At 47.3% G+C, this 18,003-nt stretch overlaps 7 protein-coding genes across 7 annotated transcripts; 3 read left to right on the top strand and 4 right to left on the bottom strand.

Moving 5' to 3' along the window:
• The first annotated feature begins 452 nt into the window (after positions 1 to 452).
• POJ06DRAFT_249528 (uncharacterized protein) lies at positions 453 to 1,117 on the top strand. Its single transcript, XM_056187176.1, has one exon. It carries the CDS (start codon positions 633 to 635, stop codon positions 861 to 863), a length of 231 nt encoding a protein of 76 aa, XP_056045818.1. The 5' UTR covers positions 453 to 632; the 3' UTR covers positions 864 to 1,117.
• Positions 1,118 to 3,503: 2,386 nt separating this feature from the next.
• Positions 3,504 to 4,745, bottom strand: POJ06DRAFT_249522 (uncharacterized protein). Its single transcript, XM_056187175.1, has 3 exons — positions 4,556 to 4,745; positions 4,175 to 4,501; positions 3,504 to 4,112 (listed from the first exon to the last, which is right to left on the bottom strand). Exons 1-3 carry the CDS (start codon positions 4,598 to 4,600, stop codon positions 3,648 to 3,650), a joined length of 837 nt encoding a protein of 278 aa, XP_056045817.1. The 5' UTR covers positions 4,601 to 4,745; the 3' UTR covers positions 3,504 to 3,647.
• Positions 4,746 to 5,456: 711 nt separating this feature from the next.
• Positions 5,457 to 7,604, bottom strand: POJ06DRAFT_280844 (HCO3 transporter family-domain-containing protein; the record flags this gene model as incomplete). The annotated part of the gene is made up of 10 exons (XM_056189907.1): positions 5,457 to 5,701; positions 5,764 to 5,837; positions 5,858 to 5,919; positions 5,974 to 6,213; positions 6,280 to 6,423; positions 6,607 to 6,643; positions 6,733 to 6,886; positions 6,963 to 7,122; positions 7,183 to 7,318; positions 7,375 to 7,604. 10 exons carry the CDS (start codon positions 7,602 to 7,604, stop codon positions 5,457 to 5,459), a joined length of 1,482 nt encoding a protein of 493 aa, XP_056045816.1.
• A 2,392-nt stretch (positions 7,605 to 9,996) lies between these two features.
• On the top strand, positions 9,997 to 11,703 carry POJ06DRAFT_82325 (S-adenosyl-L-methionine-dependent methyltransferase). The gene is made up of 5 exons (XM_056191619.1): positions 9,997 to 10,471; positions 10,525 to 10,629; positions 10,684 to 11,026; positions 11,084 to 11,296; positions 11,371 to 11,703. Exons 1-5 carry the CDS (start codon positions 10,265 to 10,267, stop codon positions 11,439 to 11,441), a joined length of 939 nt encoding a protein of 312 aa, XP_056045815.1. The 5' UTR covers positions 9,997 to 10,264; the 3' UTR covers positions 11,442 to 11,703.
• A 1-nt stretch (position 11,704) lies between these two features.
• POJ06DRAFT_82319 (sodium bile acid symporter family-domain-containing protein) lies at positions 11,705 to 13,376 on the bottom strand. Its single transcript, XM_056191618.1, has 4 exons — positions 13,008 to 13,376; positions 12,805 to 12,947; positions 12,659 to 12,745; positions 11,705 to 12,588 (listed from the first exon to the last, which is right to left on the bottom strand). Exons 1-4 carry the CDS (start codon positions 13,291 to 13,293, stop codon positions 11,932 to 11,934), a joined length of 1,173 nt encoding a protein of 390 aa, XP_056045814.1. The 5' UTR covers positions 13,294 to 13,376; the 3' UTR covers positions 11,705 to 11,931.
• A 283-nt stretch (positions 13,377 to 13,659) lies between these two features.
• Positions 13,660 to 14,725, top strand: POJ06DRAFT_82296 (Rhodanese-like domain-containing protein). The gene is made up of 3 exons (XM_056191617.1): positions 13,660 to 14,021; positions 14,084 to 14,198; positions 14,267 to 14,725. Exons 1-3 carry the CDS (start codon positions 13,821 to 13,823, stop codon positions 14,443 to 14,445), a joined length of 495 nt encoding a protein of 164 aa, XP_056045813.1. The 5' UTR covers positions 13,660 to 13,820; the 3' UTR covers positions 14,446 to 14,725.
• Positions 14,726 to 15,137: 412 nt separating this feature from the next.
• Positions 15,138 to 16,788, bottom strand: POJ06DRAFT_249504 (arsenate resistance ArsH). The gene is made up of 3 exons (XM_056187174.1): positions 16,100 to 16,788; positions 15,800 to 15,998; positions 15,138 to 15,737 (listed from the first exon to the last, which is right to left on the bottom strand). Exons 1-3 carry the CDS (start codon positions 16,498 to 16,500, stop codon positions 15,249 to 15,251), a joined length of 1,089 nt encoding a protein of 362 aa, XP_056045812.1. The 5' UTR covers positions 16,501 to 16,788; the 3' UTR covers positions 15,138 to 15,248.
• Between the last annotated feature and the right edge of the window lie 1,215 nt (positions 16,789 to 18,003).

The following is an 18,003-nucleotide window of genomic DNA, read 5'->3' as shown; positions in this document are numbered from 1 at the left end:
TTGTGGGAATGGTTGCATTTAGGTTGCCTCACTTCATGAGATATTGCTGGCCGTACTTCATGAGCTACTGAGGCAATAGCTTCTCCGGCGTCGTTACATTTCTTGCAAAAAATGCTCTCGTTCGCGATCGACGGTAGTTGAGCTACTGCATCCGTCAGCGAACTATCAGATGAGTGGACACAGCTTTAGGCTGAACACCACCGGAAACTGAGTTCATAGTCGACATGTCGAAAGCGATGCCAATTGTTGCCCTGAGCTCTCTATCGAACGACGAGATTGCTCGTTCTGCTTTGATAGAGCCAGGCTTGTAAATAATAACCCTGTATCGCGATACTATGCGATAATAAACGATATGCGATACGATAAAGGAGGTAGCGATATCGCAGGGTAAACTTTAAATAATCGCGCGCGCGTGTATTTCTCCTCTTATAAACTCCGAAGTTCTCCTTGTACTTAACTGTCCATGGATCATAACACTCAACCATTTAATATTTATAGATTATAATGGATAAGTTTGACCACGAGTTCTCTGAGTCGACTTCATCGCTTGATAGCGATGTCTTTCTTCTGGAGAACCCACTCCTTCAGAGGGGTCATCAGTCTCGTACAGTCGAAAACGCAAGCTGACTGCGATGACTACTTGGGATTATTCGCGACCAGCAAAGCCTAACGAATCCGAGCGGTCTACGGATGGCCGCAATAAGATCTTCTACTGCAAGTTATGTCTCAATCCATCTTACAGCTGCCAAAGCCTCACCTCGGCGCGATATCATCTCAGTCATTCGCATCAAATTAAAGTTACTGATACGGAAACCAAGGCCAAAAGGCTTCGGAAAATCGTCTACAGAATATATAGGCCATAGCCGAAGAAAAGAACCTAGCACATGCTCGAGAGCAAGAAGCCAATGGACTGCAGGCTGTGCTGAACAAGCGGGTTTTCAGGAGACTCTGGTTCAATTGATTGTCCTGCGAAACTTGCAATATAATGCCGTTGAATGGCCCGAACTCCAGGCTCTATTGATGACGGTCAGTTACACCGTCGAGCCTCTCCTTAGACAGTCACATGGTGACGTGCCTCGAATGATTAAAAATTCTTTCATTGTACATAAGGACACCCTCAAACAGAGACTTCAAAATGCTCTGTCAAAGATTCATTTTTCCGTCGATGTCTGGACCTCTACTAATCACAAAGCTTTTCAAGCAATCTGTGCACACTTTGTCGATGATCATAAAAAACAACTTCAGAAAGCTCTGATTGCGTTGCCTGAACTTCAATCCGACGGTGGCGAGGAGCAAGCGGCAAAGTTTCTCCAAGTAGCGCATGACTACAATCTTTTAGATCGAATTGGGTATTTCACTGGCGACAATCACGGTTCGAATGACAAAATGTGTCGATTCATCGCCAGTGGTTTACAAGAGCGGGGAATTGTGGAGTGGGATCCCGTGCATCATCGAGTTCGCTGTCAGGGACACGTTATTAACCTGGCAGCGCAAGCCTTCCTATTCTCGAAAGATAGGGAGGCCATTGACGAGGCGCTGCGACAGGCAGAACAAGACGAGACTATCGAGATTGATGACAGTCTGGCTAATCGCATAAAGTTAGCAAAAGCAGCGGGTTGGCGCCAGATGGGCGCTCTGGGAAAACTACACAATCTTGCTGTCCATATTCGAGCATCCGAACGCCGATCCAATTGGTTCAAAGGAGTCGCTGGTCAAGCTCTCGGTGTGGACAATGACACCAGATGGAATTCTTGGTATCTGATGCTTGTTACGGCGTTGAAATCAAACGTCCGAACAGCACTTCACCAATACGTTGATAACTGGTATACGGAAGTCAAGGAAGACTACCTGTCTCCGGATGACTGGCAAACCTTGGAGGAGACTGCAACTTTTCTGCAGCCCTTCTATCGCGCAACGTTAGAAACAGAAGGAGATAAAGCAACACTTGATAGGACATTGTATACAATGGATATCTTGGTCAGACACTTTAGGAGGTCTAAGGTTAAACAACAAAGACATAATTCCTAAAATAAGCTAATGAAATTTATAGGAGAAATATCTAAGAAATCCGTTGCTACTTTGTTGTGTTATGACCGCCTGGTATACTTTCGACAAATATTACAGTATGACAGATGTGACTTCAGTATATGCTGCGGCGATTATCCTTCATCCTTCCCGTCGAAAACACTACATCAGGCAGAATTGGGACAGCATATATCACCAGAGTGCATTTGATGCAGTTGAAAACCTCTGGAAAATTGAGTATAAAGATATGGCCACTGTTAACGTCTCAACCATAAGTGCCTCTAACGATCCAGATGTGTTCGATGAATTTGCACGCGACCTCGACGTGACGGCAAGCACTATTACTAGTGATGAGTATGAAGCCTTCGCCAACGATACACCTTTCTGAATTTCTACAACGGCGCTCGAATGGTGGCTGGAAGAGCGCCAAAAAAAACTTTATCCTTCGCTTCAGAGGATGGCTATCGATATTTTATCGATACCAGCAATGTCTTCCGAGCCTGAGCGAGTGTTCTCCGGCGCTCGGCGAACGATCTCTTGGGATCGAGCGAGGCTTGGCGCTGCAAATATTGAGCGCACTGAGTGTTTAAAGAGCTGGCTCCGGAGTAACATAACGTCGGGGCTTGGAATTATCCATGAGGAAACGATGGAAGATGGGCAGAGTGATATAGATACAGATACTTGTTTGTAAATATAGATTTCCGTTATGCGTATCGTTTTATCGCGATACGTTGCGATATCGCGCGATAATGGATAAACAGGCTATGCGATATGCAATAAAGCTGTTATCGCGTATCGCATATCGTTTACAACACTGGCCGAGTCCTCGTAGTTAACATTCTAAAATATATTATTATAAGCTATCCAGTTTAACGTAAATGTATAACGAGCGGCGCATCCAAACGAGCGGCGCACTTTCCACTCGACGCTAACCCCTCCACACTTTACCCTTTTTCCCTCCACATCAAACATGGAATCTTCTTCTAATGAAAGCAAGATCATCCTTGCCATCGAAGCACTCCAAAGGTTCAAAAAACTAAGCGTTAGGACTGCAGCAAAGATATATGGTATTAGTGAAACGACAATACGTCACCGACGTGCCGCCCGACAACCACGACGCGATGCTCCAGCCAATTTGCGGAAATTGACCGACCTAGAAGAATCAGTCCTTGTGCAATACATCCTCGACTTAGCTGCCAAAGGATTTCCTCCTCGGCTGTCTGTTGTGGGAGATATAGCAAATCGACTTCACGCGACACGCGACGCGCCAAGCGTCGGGACGCGTTGGGCTTCGAACTTCGTCAAGCGCCGCCCAGAGCTCCGGACGCGTTTACAGGTAAAGCAGGAAAAACAGGCAAGTAGTGGTCGGAAGCCAAGGGAAGACGCTGTGGCAACTGCGGCGAGACCGGACACAACGCGCGCACCTGTCAGATTGTAATAGAGACGTCTGAGGAAGAGGATTCCGAGTAGTTTCAATTGATTTTAAGCGTTTTGGTGGAATTGTCGCGATGTTTTATAACGTGGGTGTGGGTAAGTGCGTCGCTCGTTTGGATGCGCCGCTCGTTATACATGTACGTTATATGACCCTTGTGTAACATACAGTACAAATCCCTGTCAGTTCCTCACATGATCTCGGCCAGAACAGTGAACAGTACTTTGCTGTCGACCCGGCACCCGTCCCATTGCGTGTGGCCCATCCTGAATCCGCGACGAAGCCTGATATCTAGCTCCATTTTGCTGTATCCTTTTCTATTATGATGGACAATCATTGCAAAAGCGGTAGAGCACGGGATCGTGGATTCTCTGGTAGAAGCACCAATAGCGGTGTACAGCGAAGAGAATTCTGAAAGGTGAGGAGTAGAATCCAAACAATTCTGTGGACATGCGGTGTCTGCCCCTGGCGCCGTCAGTGGCAGTAATGCCGCAGTACCCTGGTTTGGACTCGCCAGATTTGAAATGGGTGAATAATGAGAGAGAGTGGGCGAGCCAAGATGAGGTTCAAGAGACAAGCCAAGGTTTGCCTCGTACAACCAATCATTAAACGGCAAGGTGTCCGCGAGATTGCTGTATGGTTGCGAGCCGGCGGTCTGCAATTATTGTTAGCTGGCACGATGTAACGAATCTGAGATTGTAAAAACCATTTCTTTACCCCGTACTGCGGTGCCTCTGAACCGGGAAACTGTGGGCCCGCCGATGACTGCTCGTGTCCTTGGATTCTAAGCGAGATATTCGAAGCACTAAGTTCGGCATTCATATACATAGCCAGAAACTGTTCATCGAGTCCGAGAGTCTTCAGTAGTTTCCGTAAGATTTCGTTCTCGCGCATGAGCGCTCCTGCGCTAGGCAGGTCCACAGTATTCGGCTGCGTACTCGATGCCTCGAAGTCCCTCACTTTCCGTTCCAGTTCTGCAACATACTCCCGACGGCGTGCTCGACACCTCCGCTGGTTGTCGCGCACTCGAGCTAGGTCATCGGCCTGTCATGTATTACTTCAACGCGAACCTTACGAATATTCTCTGCGGTTACCGACCTTTGATCTTCGATGCCTTGAAGCCATGCCCGACGTCGATGACATGGTAAGAGGCACTTCCGCGCCTGAGCTTTCAGAAAATTCTAAATGAACAGTGAAGCCTCTTTTCTTGATACGAATCGGTTCAGGCGCAGATTGCGCTGACCTGTTGGAGTCGTTGTGGAGACTTATACTCTCCTTGAGTTTGCACGGATTCCAGCAATGACGTACGGAAAACTCAAATGGCCGTCGCTGACGCATTCTCAACCCGCCGCAATCCGCTATGCAACCTTAGGGTTACATTATTTTTTCGACGTTGTTTGCTACAGTAGTCGAGTTGCTGTGCAGCTGTTTCATCGATTGTCCAGCTGTCAGCTGTCCTCATCGGTCGTTTTTATTTTCTCAGAGATCCAAAAGTAAAACACATGCATACGACAAAAACTTAGCAATTACTTGCTTGTGGCTTTAATGTTATTCGTAAATGTGGCTGGGCAGTGAAAGTAGTATCGCCCGCAAATTCCAGATACAGAGGAATACTTCAGCTAGTCCTAGAAGGGACTAGCGAGTAAGGCTCCAAATGTTTTCACTAGGGACAATAATGAGGCTTAAACCAACAATTACTCTTTGGTGCTAGCGTAGATTACGTTTCGGAGACAGCCTCTACGATCCTGAACCCCATTCCCGCGAACACCAGACAACAAATATATACTCCTATACTCCAATCAATCAACACTTTGTAAGTCTTTTGACCCTGTTACTCTACGTCACTGTGGTCAAGGCGCATGGATCTTACAACCCGAGTGTAGCATTCGAAGAACATGAAATTGGAAAACCTTGTCGGAAATCCTTCTCCCTACACGCGCCATGCTTCATCCGTCTCCTATCTGTAATCACCATAACTGCACTGAAATCAGCAATCAAATCACCGATGGATACTTCCCGCCCGCTGTCGCGGAACGCCCCTCTTGTGCTCTGAATATCTGCGTTCGAGTCCGTAATCTTCAGCCTCCACGCCATCGGGCAAGCGGGGAGCGTCGCCTAGACTCGCCAGGACAGCCTTGTTGTTCGCAATAAGATCATCCATGACTTCGAGTTCCTTCTGTGTGAACCATTTCGGGAGGCATAACACCCGGAGCGGGATCAGGAGACAAATGAGTATTGGGAAGCCTTTAGGTGACTTAGTAATCTATGATAGGAAACAGCACCACTCTCGTGTCAGCCACACTCACCTATCGCTGCGATGGTTTCGGAGATGGCGACACAGGCCGCCACTCCGACCAATTGTTGAGATGGTGAGCAAGGGCTCGTCACGCTGGATGAAACGATTCTTCCCTAAAAAGGAAAAACAACTTCCCTACGATCCCATTCGACTCGATCGAGCCCCACTGGTTTAAATGATCTTACTATGCTGTCACGTAACCATGAATCGGATTACATACCCCTAACACGAAGAACACTCCTGCTAGAACCGCTGCAGGTATAGTATGGAAGACTATAAGTAGCGGTCCTGTCATGGTTCCAATAAGAGCCAGACCCATAAGGAAGTGAGAGACTCGCTGTTCCACAACTGCGACAGCATTCACAATAGGTCTCCTTACTTCAGCCCCTTCTCCTTCATCTGTTGCTATGATTGCCAATTCAGTTTCATACACTGTCAACGAGTCGGTATGCACGGGCGCCTAGAAATGCGATTGTCAGCTATCGACGGTCGATAACGGAGGTTGTCGCGACGACTGGGTACGCACCTGAGGCGCAAGTCCATTTGGCATGAGGAGGCCCAAAATTCCTGCAATGAACGTAGTGCAGCCTAGCAGAAAAAAATCCCAGTGGAAGCCTCCAGGTTTCTTCAAGGGAAATTCTCTAGCATGGGCAGTCAGGCTGCTGACATTCTGGCTATGTTGTCAGCACTGGGTCTGTTTAATGTATAGGACGAGTTAACATGGTCATAGTAGAAGAGCAGCATGATGAGGAATCCAAATGGTTGCAACCAAGACCCACTTGACATCCAACTCTCAAAAGTCGAGCAGCCAGCCCCGAGGCTGCGTAGGATAAAAGGCTTTGGTTATAGGTACTCGGCCGATATTTGCGGCTTTCAGATTGCCAGGGATACTTGAAAAGCCCATCCAGAATATGGTGCCGATCTGCGGGAGACGTGTCAAATGCTACCAACTGCCCATTAGACAACACATCTAACTCACAAATCTGCCAGTATGCTTCGGCACCAAGGTTTCCAGATGGTGCTTGATCCCAACTTCTCGAGAGCATATATAGTCGCGAAGTACAAGATTGCAATCATGCAGCTCAGATAGCCAGCAGCCGTCCCTTTTGTCGAAAATTCACTGACACGCTCCTCTACACCCTTGATTATATGTGGCGTCAACAGTTCCATCCACTGAACGACCAAAAAGGACAGCTCAAGCACGCATACCAATATAGATGATGCCGACATACATGCCAAAGGATTCGCTAGAGAATTCAGTCGCATAGCGCATGTAATCACACATGTTCCACAGGGCGACCAGCCAGTGGAAGATGGCTGCCCATATTGCCGTCCAGCACATGAACTGGGGGTAGATTGAAGGATCGTACTATGTGATAATATCGTAGATAGTGTAGTTGAACAACGAGATCAAACCGGTGATACCGACGATGGTAAGGGGTTGGGCTCCAAGTATACTGACGACCATGGCAGCAAGCGCAGAAGAGAAGATTGCCTCGTTGACCCCGAAGAACTCGCCGGTACGGCGATACATGTCGAGAGTGTAGGCCAGAGCAGGAAGAAGGCTGAACTAGTTAGACACCCTTCGGAAAGGATTTGATTGGACCCATCAGGCACTGACTTAACAAAGTACATCCTGACCGTGCTGGCAAACGTTTTATACGTGAACGCGTCAGTGATGTCGCTCCAGTAGTAAGGCAAACGCCTTTTAACGTCGTGATACATGCCCCATCCAGGCCTGAACGGTCGATAGCTCCTCCAGCCTCGAAGGCCATCATATATGTAGGAGTCATGTGTTTTCTCTGGAGTCATCGCCGACCTCGCGCGAGACCCGGCAGAAGGTGACGGCATAACGTAGTGACTGTCGTAAATGACAAAAGATTACGAATAATAGGAAGAAGCGCAAACCCACAGAGGCCCAGCTAAGCTGAACGCAAAAGAGCACCCTTAAGAAGTACCGGCCCGAACAGTTCTGAGTGGTTCAGGGTTAGCCTAAACAACAATCGTCTGCTACTAGCGACGTTCTAAGTCTGTGCGCCTCAAGGAGTTGTCACGCTCGGATTTAAAATCATTTCCCCTGGACTAGCGTATTTAATTGATCTAAGATGCATGGCTTTCGGAGAGGCGGGTGGGTAAGTTACCCGGCCGGGGCGGAGGGCTTGGCCAGAAAAATAAATGACAGTCGTGGTGCGTCGAAGCAGATTAGCTAACATGTTGGAATCCATCATGTAAGGCACTTGCCATTCCAGTGTTGTTCCTGTTTCAGGGTAGAGAGATTCGTCAATGCGCATAGTAAGTATAGCGATTGTGATCGATGGCTCAGCCTCTCCAGTGTGCAATTTATATGAGTTACTGTACAATTTCGTCCTGTTGGATGACGTCGTAAGTTCGTTTTTAACTATCTCATAGGAATGATCGGTACAGAACTGGCCCTAAAGCGCACTGCTCTTGCTTGCTCACGTCAGGTTCATGGAAAACCCCGTAAAAAAGTCAAGACGATGGAAAACATGAGCACACTCAAATTCTTGAGCAATCTTAATTCAACACGCCTCCCAAACATATATATGTGCAGCTAATCTCAGTTCTTACATCATCACTAAGGATCTGAGATCAACCCATGACGTATGGTCAATAGGTTCTTTGGCCTTGTCCCATTCCATTGGACAAATCTCCGACTGAATCTTTGACTGGTCGTCTCCGGCTTCCTTCTCGAGTTCAACTCTAGCATGCGGCTGGGGTTCTGGCAAAAACTTACTCACCATCAGTGACGTATCTCTTGCTGCTACGTGACATTTCCTTCGTGTTTTCTCTACGCCTTCGCTGTTCTAGCATCACAGTTTAACTACTGCAGTATGTCATGGGGCCGTATTTATCCCTCCCTGAAAGTCCCAGATCACAAACAATTAGCTAAGCCACCCTTCGCCGCGTCGAGAAGCAAACTCAGTGACATATCAGCTGCGTGGATGGTGACATATCATTTACTTACTGCGGCGCACTACTCAGGATAACAAAGACTACCCTCGCAAGGACTGCCAAGAGAAAGTGATAATACAGTAGCCTGCCAACTTGGAGTTTCAGGGCAAGAGAGAGAGCCGTTCTAACTGTTCGACATATCCGAACAAGGGCCCTTGTTAACTCACTCGACACTACCACCCATTTTGCGTTCATATAACCATGATCTACCCTGGTACTGTAGTGAGCACCGGTAGCACACATTCAACGCCGTGACAATTGCCAAGGATGTTCTCCCGGCCGGCTCATTGCAACATTGGGTTGTCGAGCTGACTGCAAACAGATTTTTAAATCACATAGCGCTTTACTGCTAATAGTGTTGCGATCTAATATAAAGACATCATATGGAAGCTACTGATGTCCATCTAGCCTAAGCCAGTGAGATCAGAGTCCATATCATGCTTGATGATGACCGTCGCCCGCAATTATGGCCGTAAGGGAAAGTACTTCCACATCCACAGGAATTGACCGCTGTTGTCAGTGTCATTGCATTATTCCAGTGTTAATCAGCTCTTCTATATACCTACCTCCTACATTCGGCAGTGTTCTTATTGCACTTCTCTACACGGTAATTGTCTGTGTCAAACCAAGGGCCCTTGGGCGAAGCCATTCGACTTGGAAGTTCCTGAGTTCCTTTGCAGGTTGTTCATCCTCGGCAGTGGAAAGAATCTGCAATTGAAGCAGACTCCGATGAGCAGATCAATCTGACGGTAAGCCTTAGCTCTACGCAATTCCTGGACAGTGGACATTTTTAGAACAGCAAGCTAAACGAAGATATGCCATAGATAATGCCTCCAAAATATAGTCAATCATAACTTGGCCAGTAGATGTCTTTTTCAAAGTTGATTTTTGTCTTGACTTCAGTTGCTGTTCGTCAGTTGACTGAAGGATTTCTTTGTAAGCGATCTGTCAGTAACAGAATTTGGCAAGAAGGACAAAGTAGAGGAGTGCGCTGCAGGAGTAACTACCGTGCGATATATGGCGGAATCTGATGGAAAACTTCCATTGAGCTTCAACATGACAATAGTGAATTCGCTCAAAATGTACTTGAGATGCTATACATGCAACTCCAGAACGAATAGAGGAAGAACTGGAGACTCTATTCATATAGCAAAATAGAGAAGCACTGTGCATAGTGGTTTTGTAGTGTAGTACAAACGTTCTTGGTCAGTTTGCGGCGTAAGCCCCTCTGCAGTCCTAGAAAACGCAGCTACAATTTGACGACTAAGGATATGATGCCAAGCGATTTAGGTGGTCATGCTACAATGACATTAGAGATATTTTGCGGCTCAGACCAGATACGGCTTCATCATTCTATGACCGAATCAGCGACATATCGGATGACATATCGATGATCAAACTCTGCCGAGGAGCGAACGACCCGGCCGAGCTGAAGCTTTCATTCTGGAATCCAAGGTATAAATTCACAGGTCCGCCTCAAGGTATTGCATAACGCTGAAATCAACAGCCGGGTCTACTTAATTGATCAGAGTCAAAACATGGATTCTGCGGAGACCTACGCTAACGTCAAAGACCACTATGCAGAGATCGCGCGATGTACAGCTGTCGCAGATCACGCAGAGGACTATCAAGAGAAAGTTGCCACCGCTTTTGGATACAAGCTGGAAGACCTTCGGTCCTTACCCAGAAATGCGAATCTAGGAGTTGGTTGCGGAAATCCCCTGGCCACCGCAAATGTTGAGAAGGTATGCTTTACGGCAATGCATTCAGGCGAATGGAAGTTTGACCACACTGATAGGGTGAAACAGTCATCGACTTGGGCTGCGGCGGTGGCATCGATGTCTTGCTTGCGGCATCAAAGGTCGGTCTTGGAGGAAAAGCGGTGGGTGTTGATATGACCAAGGTAAGATACTGTCTCCCTGCTGATTACGGGAATGACAGGGACTAACCTCCACAGGATATGTTGGACCTTGCTCGCCGAAATGCGGAAAAAGCTGGACTCTCCAATGTATCTTTTATTGAGGCTTCCATTACATCTATTCCATTGGATTCCTCTGTGGCAGATTGCATTATCAGTAACTGTGTCGGCAATCTTGTACCCGAACTGGATAAGCCTCTGGTGTTTCGTGAAATGTTCAGACTTCTTAAGCCAGGAGGAAGGATAGCTATTAGCGATATCCTCGCAAAGAAGGCGTTCCCAAGCGAAGTCAAGGAGAATATTTCGCTATATGTTGGATGTGTTGCAGGCGCTAGTGAAGTTCGTGATTATGAGCGGTACCTCAAAGATGCTGGATTTGAAGGCACGCTCGCAGTTTTTTTTTCGTCATTGAGTAACCCAAACTGACCACAATGTTCAGGTGTATTGATTTTCAACACGAACAGCGATCTCAATGTTTACAAGGAAATGTTGCAGGCGGAACAGCCTAAATACAATGGTAGCCCAAGTCGCCCGCAATCACAGAACAGTTCCTGTTCATGCTGCAATGCCGGTTCATGTTGCAGTTTGCAAAAAGGCGAATTCCAAGGGCGTGCAGAGTCTATACTGAAACTCAACTTCAATAATTGGGCAGGTGAGCATACATGATACGCAAAGCTTACAAGCTTAAAGCAATAGTATACAATATATATAACTAACCTGTTCAAGGCTCCTTCCGAGTGTATGCCATCAAGCCTAAGTTCGAGATCGAGCCCGCTATCGCACCCAGCAAGGAGTAAGCTGTCAGGGTTGATCTCTTCGGCGAACGCTGTGTGAATTCGGTGGCAGACATTGTTAGTGATTTAGGAACTGCGTATTTTTCTGACGTTTCGTTTCTGAAGTTCTTGGTGTTGTCTTTGTAATAAGGCTAGGAGCCGACAAGGATACTATAGTGGCATATATCGCAACGCAGACTTTCTAATAAAGTAGTTTAAAAGGTGTTATCGGTACATAATGATATGTTGTGGTGGCTATACCATTCATGTGACTGATTGCGTGACATTGATGCTTGAACAAGTAGGATGTGGTACCAAGAGCATTGGAGGTGCGGACGACATTTATTCCTACTGCCCTAACAGAGACATCTTTTCAGCATCTATTTTCTAACAACACGATGAGTTCCTTCTAAACACGATGAGTTCCTTCTATCACGAACATCCAAACTTAAAAGACTTTGAACCTATGACAACCAATACTCCAAATGAACATCAATACAAAACCTTTAATATTTCAATCCTTCCATCCTATTCGTTTGGCAATGGCTTTGACAACATACACGAGCCCAAGCAGCACTGGAACCTCAATCAATGGCCCGACTGTGGATGCTAGGGCTTGGTCGCTGTTAGGACCAAACGTCGCGACGGCAACAGCGATGGCGAGCTCAAAGTTATTGCTAGCAGCTGTGAAACTTTGGGTCGCGGAGAGCTTGTAGCCAAAGCCGAATCGGTAGGTGACGTAAAGAGTCGCAAAAAAAACAATGATGAAGTACACCATAAGCGGAGCTGCAACCCGGACAACGGACACAATTTGATGAACCACCTGTCGGCCTTGTGAGGCAAACAGTACCAGAATCGTGAAGAGGAGTCCAATGAGAGACCACGGACTCACCCACTTTAGGAAGACTTTGTCATACCAGTTAGGGCCAGCAATCTTTCGGAGAGTGAACCTAGTTATTATCGCCGCTCCAAGGGGTATGCCAAGGAATACGGCAACGCTCTTGGCCGCAGTAGAATATGATAACGGGATCTGACCACTTGAATGGCTTATAACCTTTATGAAAAGGACTGCGAGGGGGGCAAATAGCACCATCTGAAGAAGTGAATTGATAGCGACGAGAATCGCACAGTATTCATTATCGCCGCCAGCGAGGCTAGTCCATATCAGGACCTGTTTGCATCCGCTTGTCAGTTACCACAAATAGAGAATGGGATTAATACGACATGCAAAGCGTACGTACCATGGCGATGCATCTCGCCAATCCGACAATGATAAGGCCCTCTCTGAGCTCGGGCTTGTCCGGTAAGAAAGCCCAGGCTAAAGCCATCTAAGATAGAATTAGCTGCAGATCCTAATTTTCATACAAAGGATCCAAAATTGGCTTACCATGAGAAACGGAGCAATGATCCAGTTGACGAATATACTGAAGGCGATCTGAATCCAGACCTCACGTTTTTTGAAGACATGGTGGAGAGACTCATATCGCACTTTGCAGAGAATAGGATACATCATGACCAGTAGGCCAATCGCTACGGCCTGTTAGCAGATGATAACGAACAGTCTCAGCAACTAAATATCCAGACACCTACCGATTGGAATAGACACGCCCACGAACGTTCCCTTCTGCAATGCGGGACCTGTATTCGGTACGAAGTTACCCAGTATGATACCTATGGCCATGGCGAGGAATATCCATGCTGCCAGGAAGCGATCCAAGATACCAAGGCTTTGGAATACCGACTTTTTAATGACTGGTCCTTCGGTCTCATTGTCTGGTTGCTTCTCCACGTCGCTGGAAGATGGACGGCATTTCTGTGTGGAGACGCGGTCATGCCGGGATTCGTTGTCTAGCGGACAACTAGCGTCAGATGCCATGATCAAGGACAGTATTTTGTGATGCTTGCAGTTCGTGAAATGTCGTGAGGATTGATGAGAAACGGATAACGGTCTATCTTGTACGAGGAGCGGTGGTGCTTTTTATAAAACGAACCGCTGCCGAGCCTGTGCGAACACAAAACACGCAGGTCGCATGAGTAATATGTCACAAGTACAACATGGTCAAAGTTGTGGAAGAGAATACTGCAGAGCTTTTCGTTGCGTCGTCATCGGCAATGGCAACTGCTGTCAAGTTTATAGAATGTCACCGAGAAGCGGGAGACATGTCACTGTGAGGCCGCGATTTGGGCTCCGCCACAAGTGGGGCGGCTCAGGACACTACACCACAAGTTCAGCCAATCGTGTCAGGTTAGTGCCAAGGCTGGATTCGCCGACGGGGCGCCGTGACGTCAAAAATTAATGAATGGTTCGACATTGTTGATGCAACAATGGGTGCTATTTAAAAGACTGATTTCAGATCTTCACCGGATGAGCTTTCTGCCATCTCTGTCACGTCCGATTCATCGATGACATCAGCTTCATCAGAAAATAAGAATGACCCTGGCAAGGTAAAGTCGCAGGCAGAAACTCCTTGGTACGCCGCTTACCCCGAGGCAAGGACTGCGGCCGCCTCCATCTCGCGTGCGGGGCTTCTTGAATGGTTTCGACAGGGCAAGCAGCCAGGTAGAGACTTTCTACTCGTGGACCTGCGTCGGACCGACCACGACGTATGTGTCTTCCCAGCATAATTTGATGCTGATGACGGGGCCGAACTAACACAAAATCATAGGGCGGCACAATTCGCGGCTCCCTGAACCTTCCAGCACAGAGCCTGTATCCAACCTTTCCGACACTCTACTCTCTACTTGCCAATGCCAAAGTGTCCCAGGTGGTGTGGTATTGCGGTAAGTCGGGCACGATATCTGTAATGTTCAGCTGAATGGGTTGGCTGAGTTCTAATGTGCGACAACAGGTTCCTCTCGAGGGCGAGGTACACGAGCGGCCAGTTGGTTTGCAGACTACATCGAGGAACAGAACGATTCGACGTTGAAGAGCCTGGTGTTGGAGGGTGGCATCAAGGGTTGGGCCACTGCTGGCAAAGAGTACACTCAACTGATGGATGAATATGAAGCGTCGGTCTGGGGAAAGTAATGGTGCTAAACAAAGTGCCGAGATGGGCAGCTTGTTAAACACTGACATTCTCTATTCAGTGCCTTTGTATTATAGAGAGTTCTTATATTACTCAAATCGAGAGAGTGCACATTCGCTAAGGGAGGAGGAAGTAAACAATAGCCTTTTCGGACGACTGCTGCGAGCGTATCAACTTCACTTTTGACAACTGAGCCATTTCGCGGTAATCATTTAAATAATAATTTCCCGGGAGCAGCTCGCGAATCTGTATTCTGCTCAACGTCGGACACTTATGTCCTTCTTGGCATAGAGTAAGAGCATTCGGCCCATGGAACAAAAAGGTCTTGCAAAAGTCAATCCTATATCACGCGAAGAACTCGACATTGCTGATCGCAGATAGGAAATCGGCAAAGTTCGAAAGGAATATGATACAATCCTTATCGCATTAGAAAGCCACGGCCCTTAATGCCAACTAAAATGCCTCGTCCAAGTGAAATTTGATAACTGACTTTATTCAGCGTCATGTCCTTATCATGGCAGTAATGCGTCAACAGGACTATACGTGCAAAGCCGCATTCTTTTCAAACGAGGCAAGCTATTGTACGTATTCTTCGCTCATTCCATTGTCCGCAAGTCCCTGAATCGGTGACTACAAATATGTAAACTACGCAGAATTTTCTGCGCTTGAAGCTGGACATATAATCAACCCGCATTTAGCACGAATCATAAACTTTTATTCTACGGTCCCGTACCATTCGACGAAACATATCTGTTTACTGAGTACAGACAATTTAGGCCAACAGTTTCCCCATTGCACGAAATACTCAAATGCCATTGATATCTACACCATTGACAACGTCACTACTGTTCACTGCTCTCGCATTGTCTTCACTCGCAAAGAGCATCTTTTGCTCCCTTAACCTCTGTTCCTCGCGCTCCCTTTTTCCAATACGCTCAGTGCGTTCGCTGAACCGATCTCCGAAAAGTTCAAAATGGGGCCTCATAATAATTGTGTACTTAACCAATTCCTCCATGCAATCCACAAGGCGGTCCCTGTTTCCGCTTGGCATGAGCCTACTCCCCCCTTTTGCGGCATCCGCATCGGTGAATTGCGTGTAGGCTTTGGGGATGGAACTCTGATTTGGGATAGTGAACATGCGCATCCAACGACCTAGGACCCGCAGAGAGTTTACAGTGTTAAACGATTGAGATCCACCGGAAACTTGGGCGATTGCCAGGGTGCGGCCTTGTGTAGGCCGAACACTGCCGGTGCTCAGCGGAATCCAGTCAATCTGGTTCTTGAAGACGGCAGTCTGGCAGACGTCCGATCAGTTAGTGTCTTGAAATTAGTCAGCAAGCATTCACGATAACTCACGAGATTCCCATGCTGTTCTGGTGAGACCCAAACATGGCCGTCGCTCCATTTGCTAAGAGATCTAAGCTCTTGCACTTTCGGGTGGTCGTGTTGCACGTCATCCTTAACTGGCAGTCCCGCAGGATTGAATATGCGGACGTCGCAGCCAAGCCTGAACAATATTCGCGCGGCTTCGAAAGCGAGGAGGCGGGAGTATGACCTGTTCATCGTCAGCGTTAGATATAGCCCACTGTCTAATGGTCTATGTCCCAGAAGTGTAGTTCTTCAGCCCTCTCCGAAAGAAAGATGAAGCGTACTCACCGGCTCCTCATGCTGCCATACAACACTAGAATTTTTAGTCTATCAGTCCTCTTCATCTCGTCTTCGGCCATCTTCATGGCCGTGCTGAGCTCAAGCTGGGCAATCCAGTCGTTATTGGCAGTCTCACACCCCAAGAGAAACGGTCTATAGGCGCTCCGAACTTCTGAATCATCTTCCACAGCCGGAATTGCAAGTGTACGTCCAAGATACGCCAAATCAGGTTCAATCTCCCCGACCAAGCGGGCTGCATTTGTGCTGTTCAAATCGCCACCTGACGAAATGATATCTCCGGCGAGGCCAGATGCCATGGTGCTGCTTCGCGAATGGGAAGAAATCGAACGACTCTGGCTTAGAAGGCGGTGTGAAAGCGCACGCTGGGTGACTCGGACGACGTTGCACATAGCGACGATCCTGGCGAGGTTGACATCTTAACGCGGAACAGATTGACATTGAGCGGCAAAGAGTTATCTTGTCATCCCTGAAATTTGATTGGCCAGTCTAGTGCGAATGGTTGACACTGTGTCGGAGGTTGTTCATGGAATTCAATTGCGCAGACGAATATTTTTTGTATGTCATCGCCAACCATGGGGATGTCACCGCCCGCCCTAACCCTGCCAACGGCATCCCGGCTCCCTTTGGTTGCCTCGAGTGGTTTTGCCGTTTTGACCCGTTCAAGCAGCGACCGATTGCGGTCACATGTGGAACGAAAGCCTTTGGACTGCGGCTTTTCTCCGATGTGATGAATTCGGCTTAGCCTGATCGGGCGGGATTTGCCTATCAGATTAGTTATGAGATGGCTATCCCAACCGATGGCACTAACAGTTAGTCAGTTACTCTGCATTTCAAATTATTCTGGATTTAATGTCTGTTGACGGGGAAAGCGACATTCGGTAATGAATTCATATGATATTGCGGCGCCAGATTGCGACATGCTTGAAGTATTACCCTTTCTGGTTTAAGTTTGCCTGAACTAAGCCGCAAAAGGAATTGCTAAAAGTTTATCAATTGGGACAAACTTAAAATTTGAAAAGTGGAGAATCGGACTTTGTCGACCGCTATACTAGGTCCGCCGCTGGTCAAGTGCAAAACAATAAAGATCGAGTGAATCAAGTATTCTGTTGATTATGCGACATGTTTTCTTGACGAGTTATTGGCGCTAGGGGTCCAGTTCCCAATTCAGTTTACGCTTGTAAATTAGTGTGATAAACAAGGAATTCATCTCGGTGGTTCGAATCATCCGTATGTCACGTCGTAGTATGAACTGGCGATCAATGATTATCTCTCATAGAAATATTCTTTGAACTAACTTTGTATTGCGCACTGGTTGCCACTATGCATTCACGATCGTGGCCCACTTAATTCCTTGGCTGGCTTTCCGGCTGCGATTTTTGCCGGGATGCAACGACTAAGTAGAACCGGCAACGTGCGTGATGATTCGCTGCGAGAGGTGCTCGTCAGGATGAACCAATAGACTTCGGATTTGGAATCCTCAGTTAAGGAAAGACTCTGTGGTGAATGTCTCGGTGCCAAGCGTTGTCTGTTGGTCGGAAGGCATCCATATTTGCACCAGGACAAAAAAAACCGGCCTTTTTTGTAAGTGTAGGTCCATGACTTCAAATACCCACTTCTCCGGTTCATGCCTCTCACTAGCCATTCCACTGACAAGGGAAAACAACACAGCTAAAAATAAGGTAAATCAATTCTCGGACCCTATTATTCCTGCTTAACATATAATAGTTACTGGAAAAGTTCGGCATCGACTGTTACCCGGCGCCTCCATACACTTTCGTCACACCCACACCCTACACACCGCCAAGATGGCTGGATTCTGGGCAATGCACTGTCACGGGCGACCACAACGAGGACTCGCGTTTTTCTGTCTATAAAATGACTTGCCCGCCATC

Source organism: Lipomyces tetrasporus (assembly GCF_029532465.1).
Source record: "Lipomyces tetrasporus strain NRRL Y-64009 chromosome Unknown POJ06scaffold_3, whole genome shotgun sequence".
In the NCBI taxonomy this organism is placed as follows: Eukaryota; Fungi; Ascomycota; class Lipomycetes; order Lipomycetales; family Lipomycetaceae; genus Lipomyces; species Lipomyces tetrasporus.
Note: the sequence above shows the minus strand (reverse complement) of the source record. Positions and strands in the feature narration are given on the sequence as shown.

What these genes read in the sequence shown, in the direction of transcription:
- POJ06DRAFT_249528 (XM_056187176.1), top strand. Translation starts at nt 633, where the DNA reads ATGACTACTTGGGATTATTCGCGACCAGCAAAGCCTAACGAATCCGAG.
- POJ06DRAFT_249522 (XM_056187175.1), bottom strand. Translation starts at nt 4,600, where the DNA reads ATGTCATCGACGTCGGGCATGGCTTCAAGGCATCGAAGATCAAAG. An exon ending in CAAGGCATCGAAGATCAAAG is followed by an intron (nt 4,502 to 4,555) that starts GTCGGTAACCGC and finishes AATACATGACAG; the next exon opens with GCCGATGACCTAGCTCGAGT. An exon ending in CAGAGGCACCGCAGTACGGG is followed by an intron (nt 4,113 to 4,174) that starts GTAAAGAAATGG and finishes CAATAATTGCAG; the next exon opens with ACCGCCGGCTCGCAACCATA.
- POJ06DRAFT_82325 (XM_056191619.1), top strand. Translation starts at nt 10,265, where the DNA reads ATGGATTCTGCGGAGACCTACGCTAACGTCAAAGACCACTATGCAGAG. An exon ending in CCACCGCAAATGTTGAGAAG is followed by an intron (nt 10,472 to 10,524) that starts GTATGCTTTACG and finishes CCACACTGATAG; the next exon opens with GGTGAAACAGTCATCGACTT. An exon ending in TGGGTGTTGATATGACCAAG is followed by an intron (nt 10,630 to 10,683) that starts GTAAGATACTGT and finishes TAACCTCCACAG; the next exon opens with GATATGTTGGACCTTGCTCG.
- POJ06DRAFT_82319 (XM_056191618.1), bottom strand. Translation starts at nt 13,293, where the DNA reads ATGGCATCTGACGCTAGTTGTCCGCTAGACAACGAATCCCGGCATGAC. An exon ending in GGGCGTGTCTATTCCAATCG is followed by an intron (nt 12,948 to 13,007) that starts GTAGGTGTCTGG and finishes AACAGGCCGTAG; the next exon opens with CGATTGGCCTACTGGTCATG. An exon ending in TCATTGCTCCGTTTCTCATG is followed by an intron (nt 12,746 to 12,804) that starts GTAAGCCAATTT and finishes ATTCTATCTTAG; the next exon opens with ATGGCTTTAGCCTGGGCTTT.
- POJ06DRAFT_82296 (XM_056191617.1), top strand. Translation starts at nt 13,821, where the DNA reads ATGACATCAGCTTCATCAGAAAATAAGAATGACCCTGGCAAGGTAAAG. An exon ending in TGCGTCGGACCGACCACGAC is followed by an intron (nt 14,022 to 14,083) that starts GTATGTGTCTTC and finishes ACAAAATCATAG; the next exon opens with GGCGGCACAATTCGCGGCTC. An exon ending in CCAGGTGGTGTGGTATTGCG is followed by an intron (nt 14,199 to 14,266) that starts GTAAGTCGGGCA and finishes GTGCGACAACAG; the next exon opens with GTTCCTCTCGAGGGCGAGGT.
- POJ06DRAFT_249504 (XM_056187174.1), bottom strand. Translation starts at nt 16,500, where the DNA reads ATGTGCAACGTCGTCCGAGTCACCCAGCGTGCGCTTTCACACCGCCTT. An exon ending in TATGGCAGCATGAGGAGCCG is followed by an intron (nt 15,999 to 16,099) that starts GTGAGTACGCTT and finishes GACGATGAACAG; the next exon opens with GTCATACTCCCGCCTCCTCG. An exon ending in CAGAACAGCATGGGAATCTC is followed by an intron (nt 15,738 to 15,799) that starts GTGAGTTATCGT and finishes GACGTCTGCCAG; the next exon opens with ACTGCCGTCTTCAAGAACCA.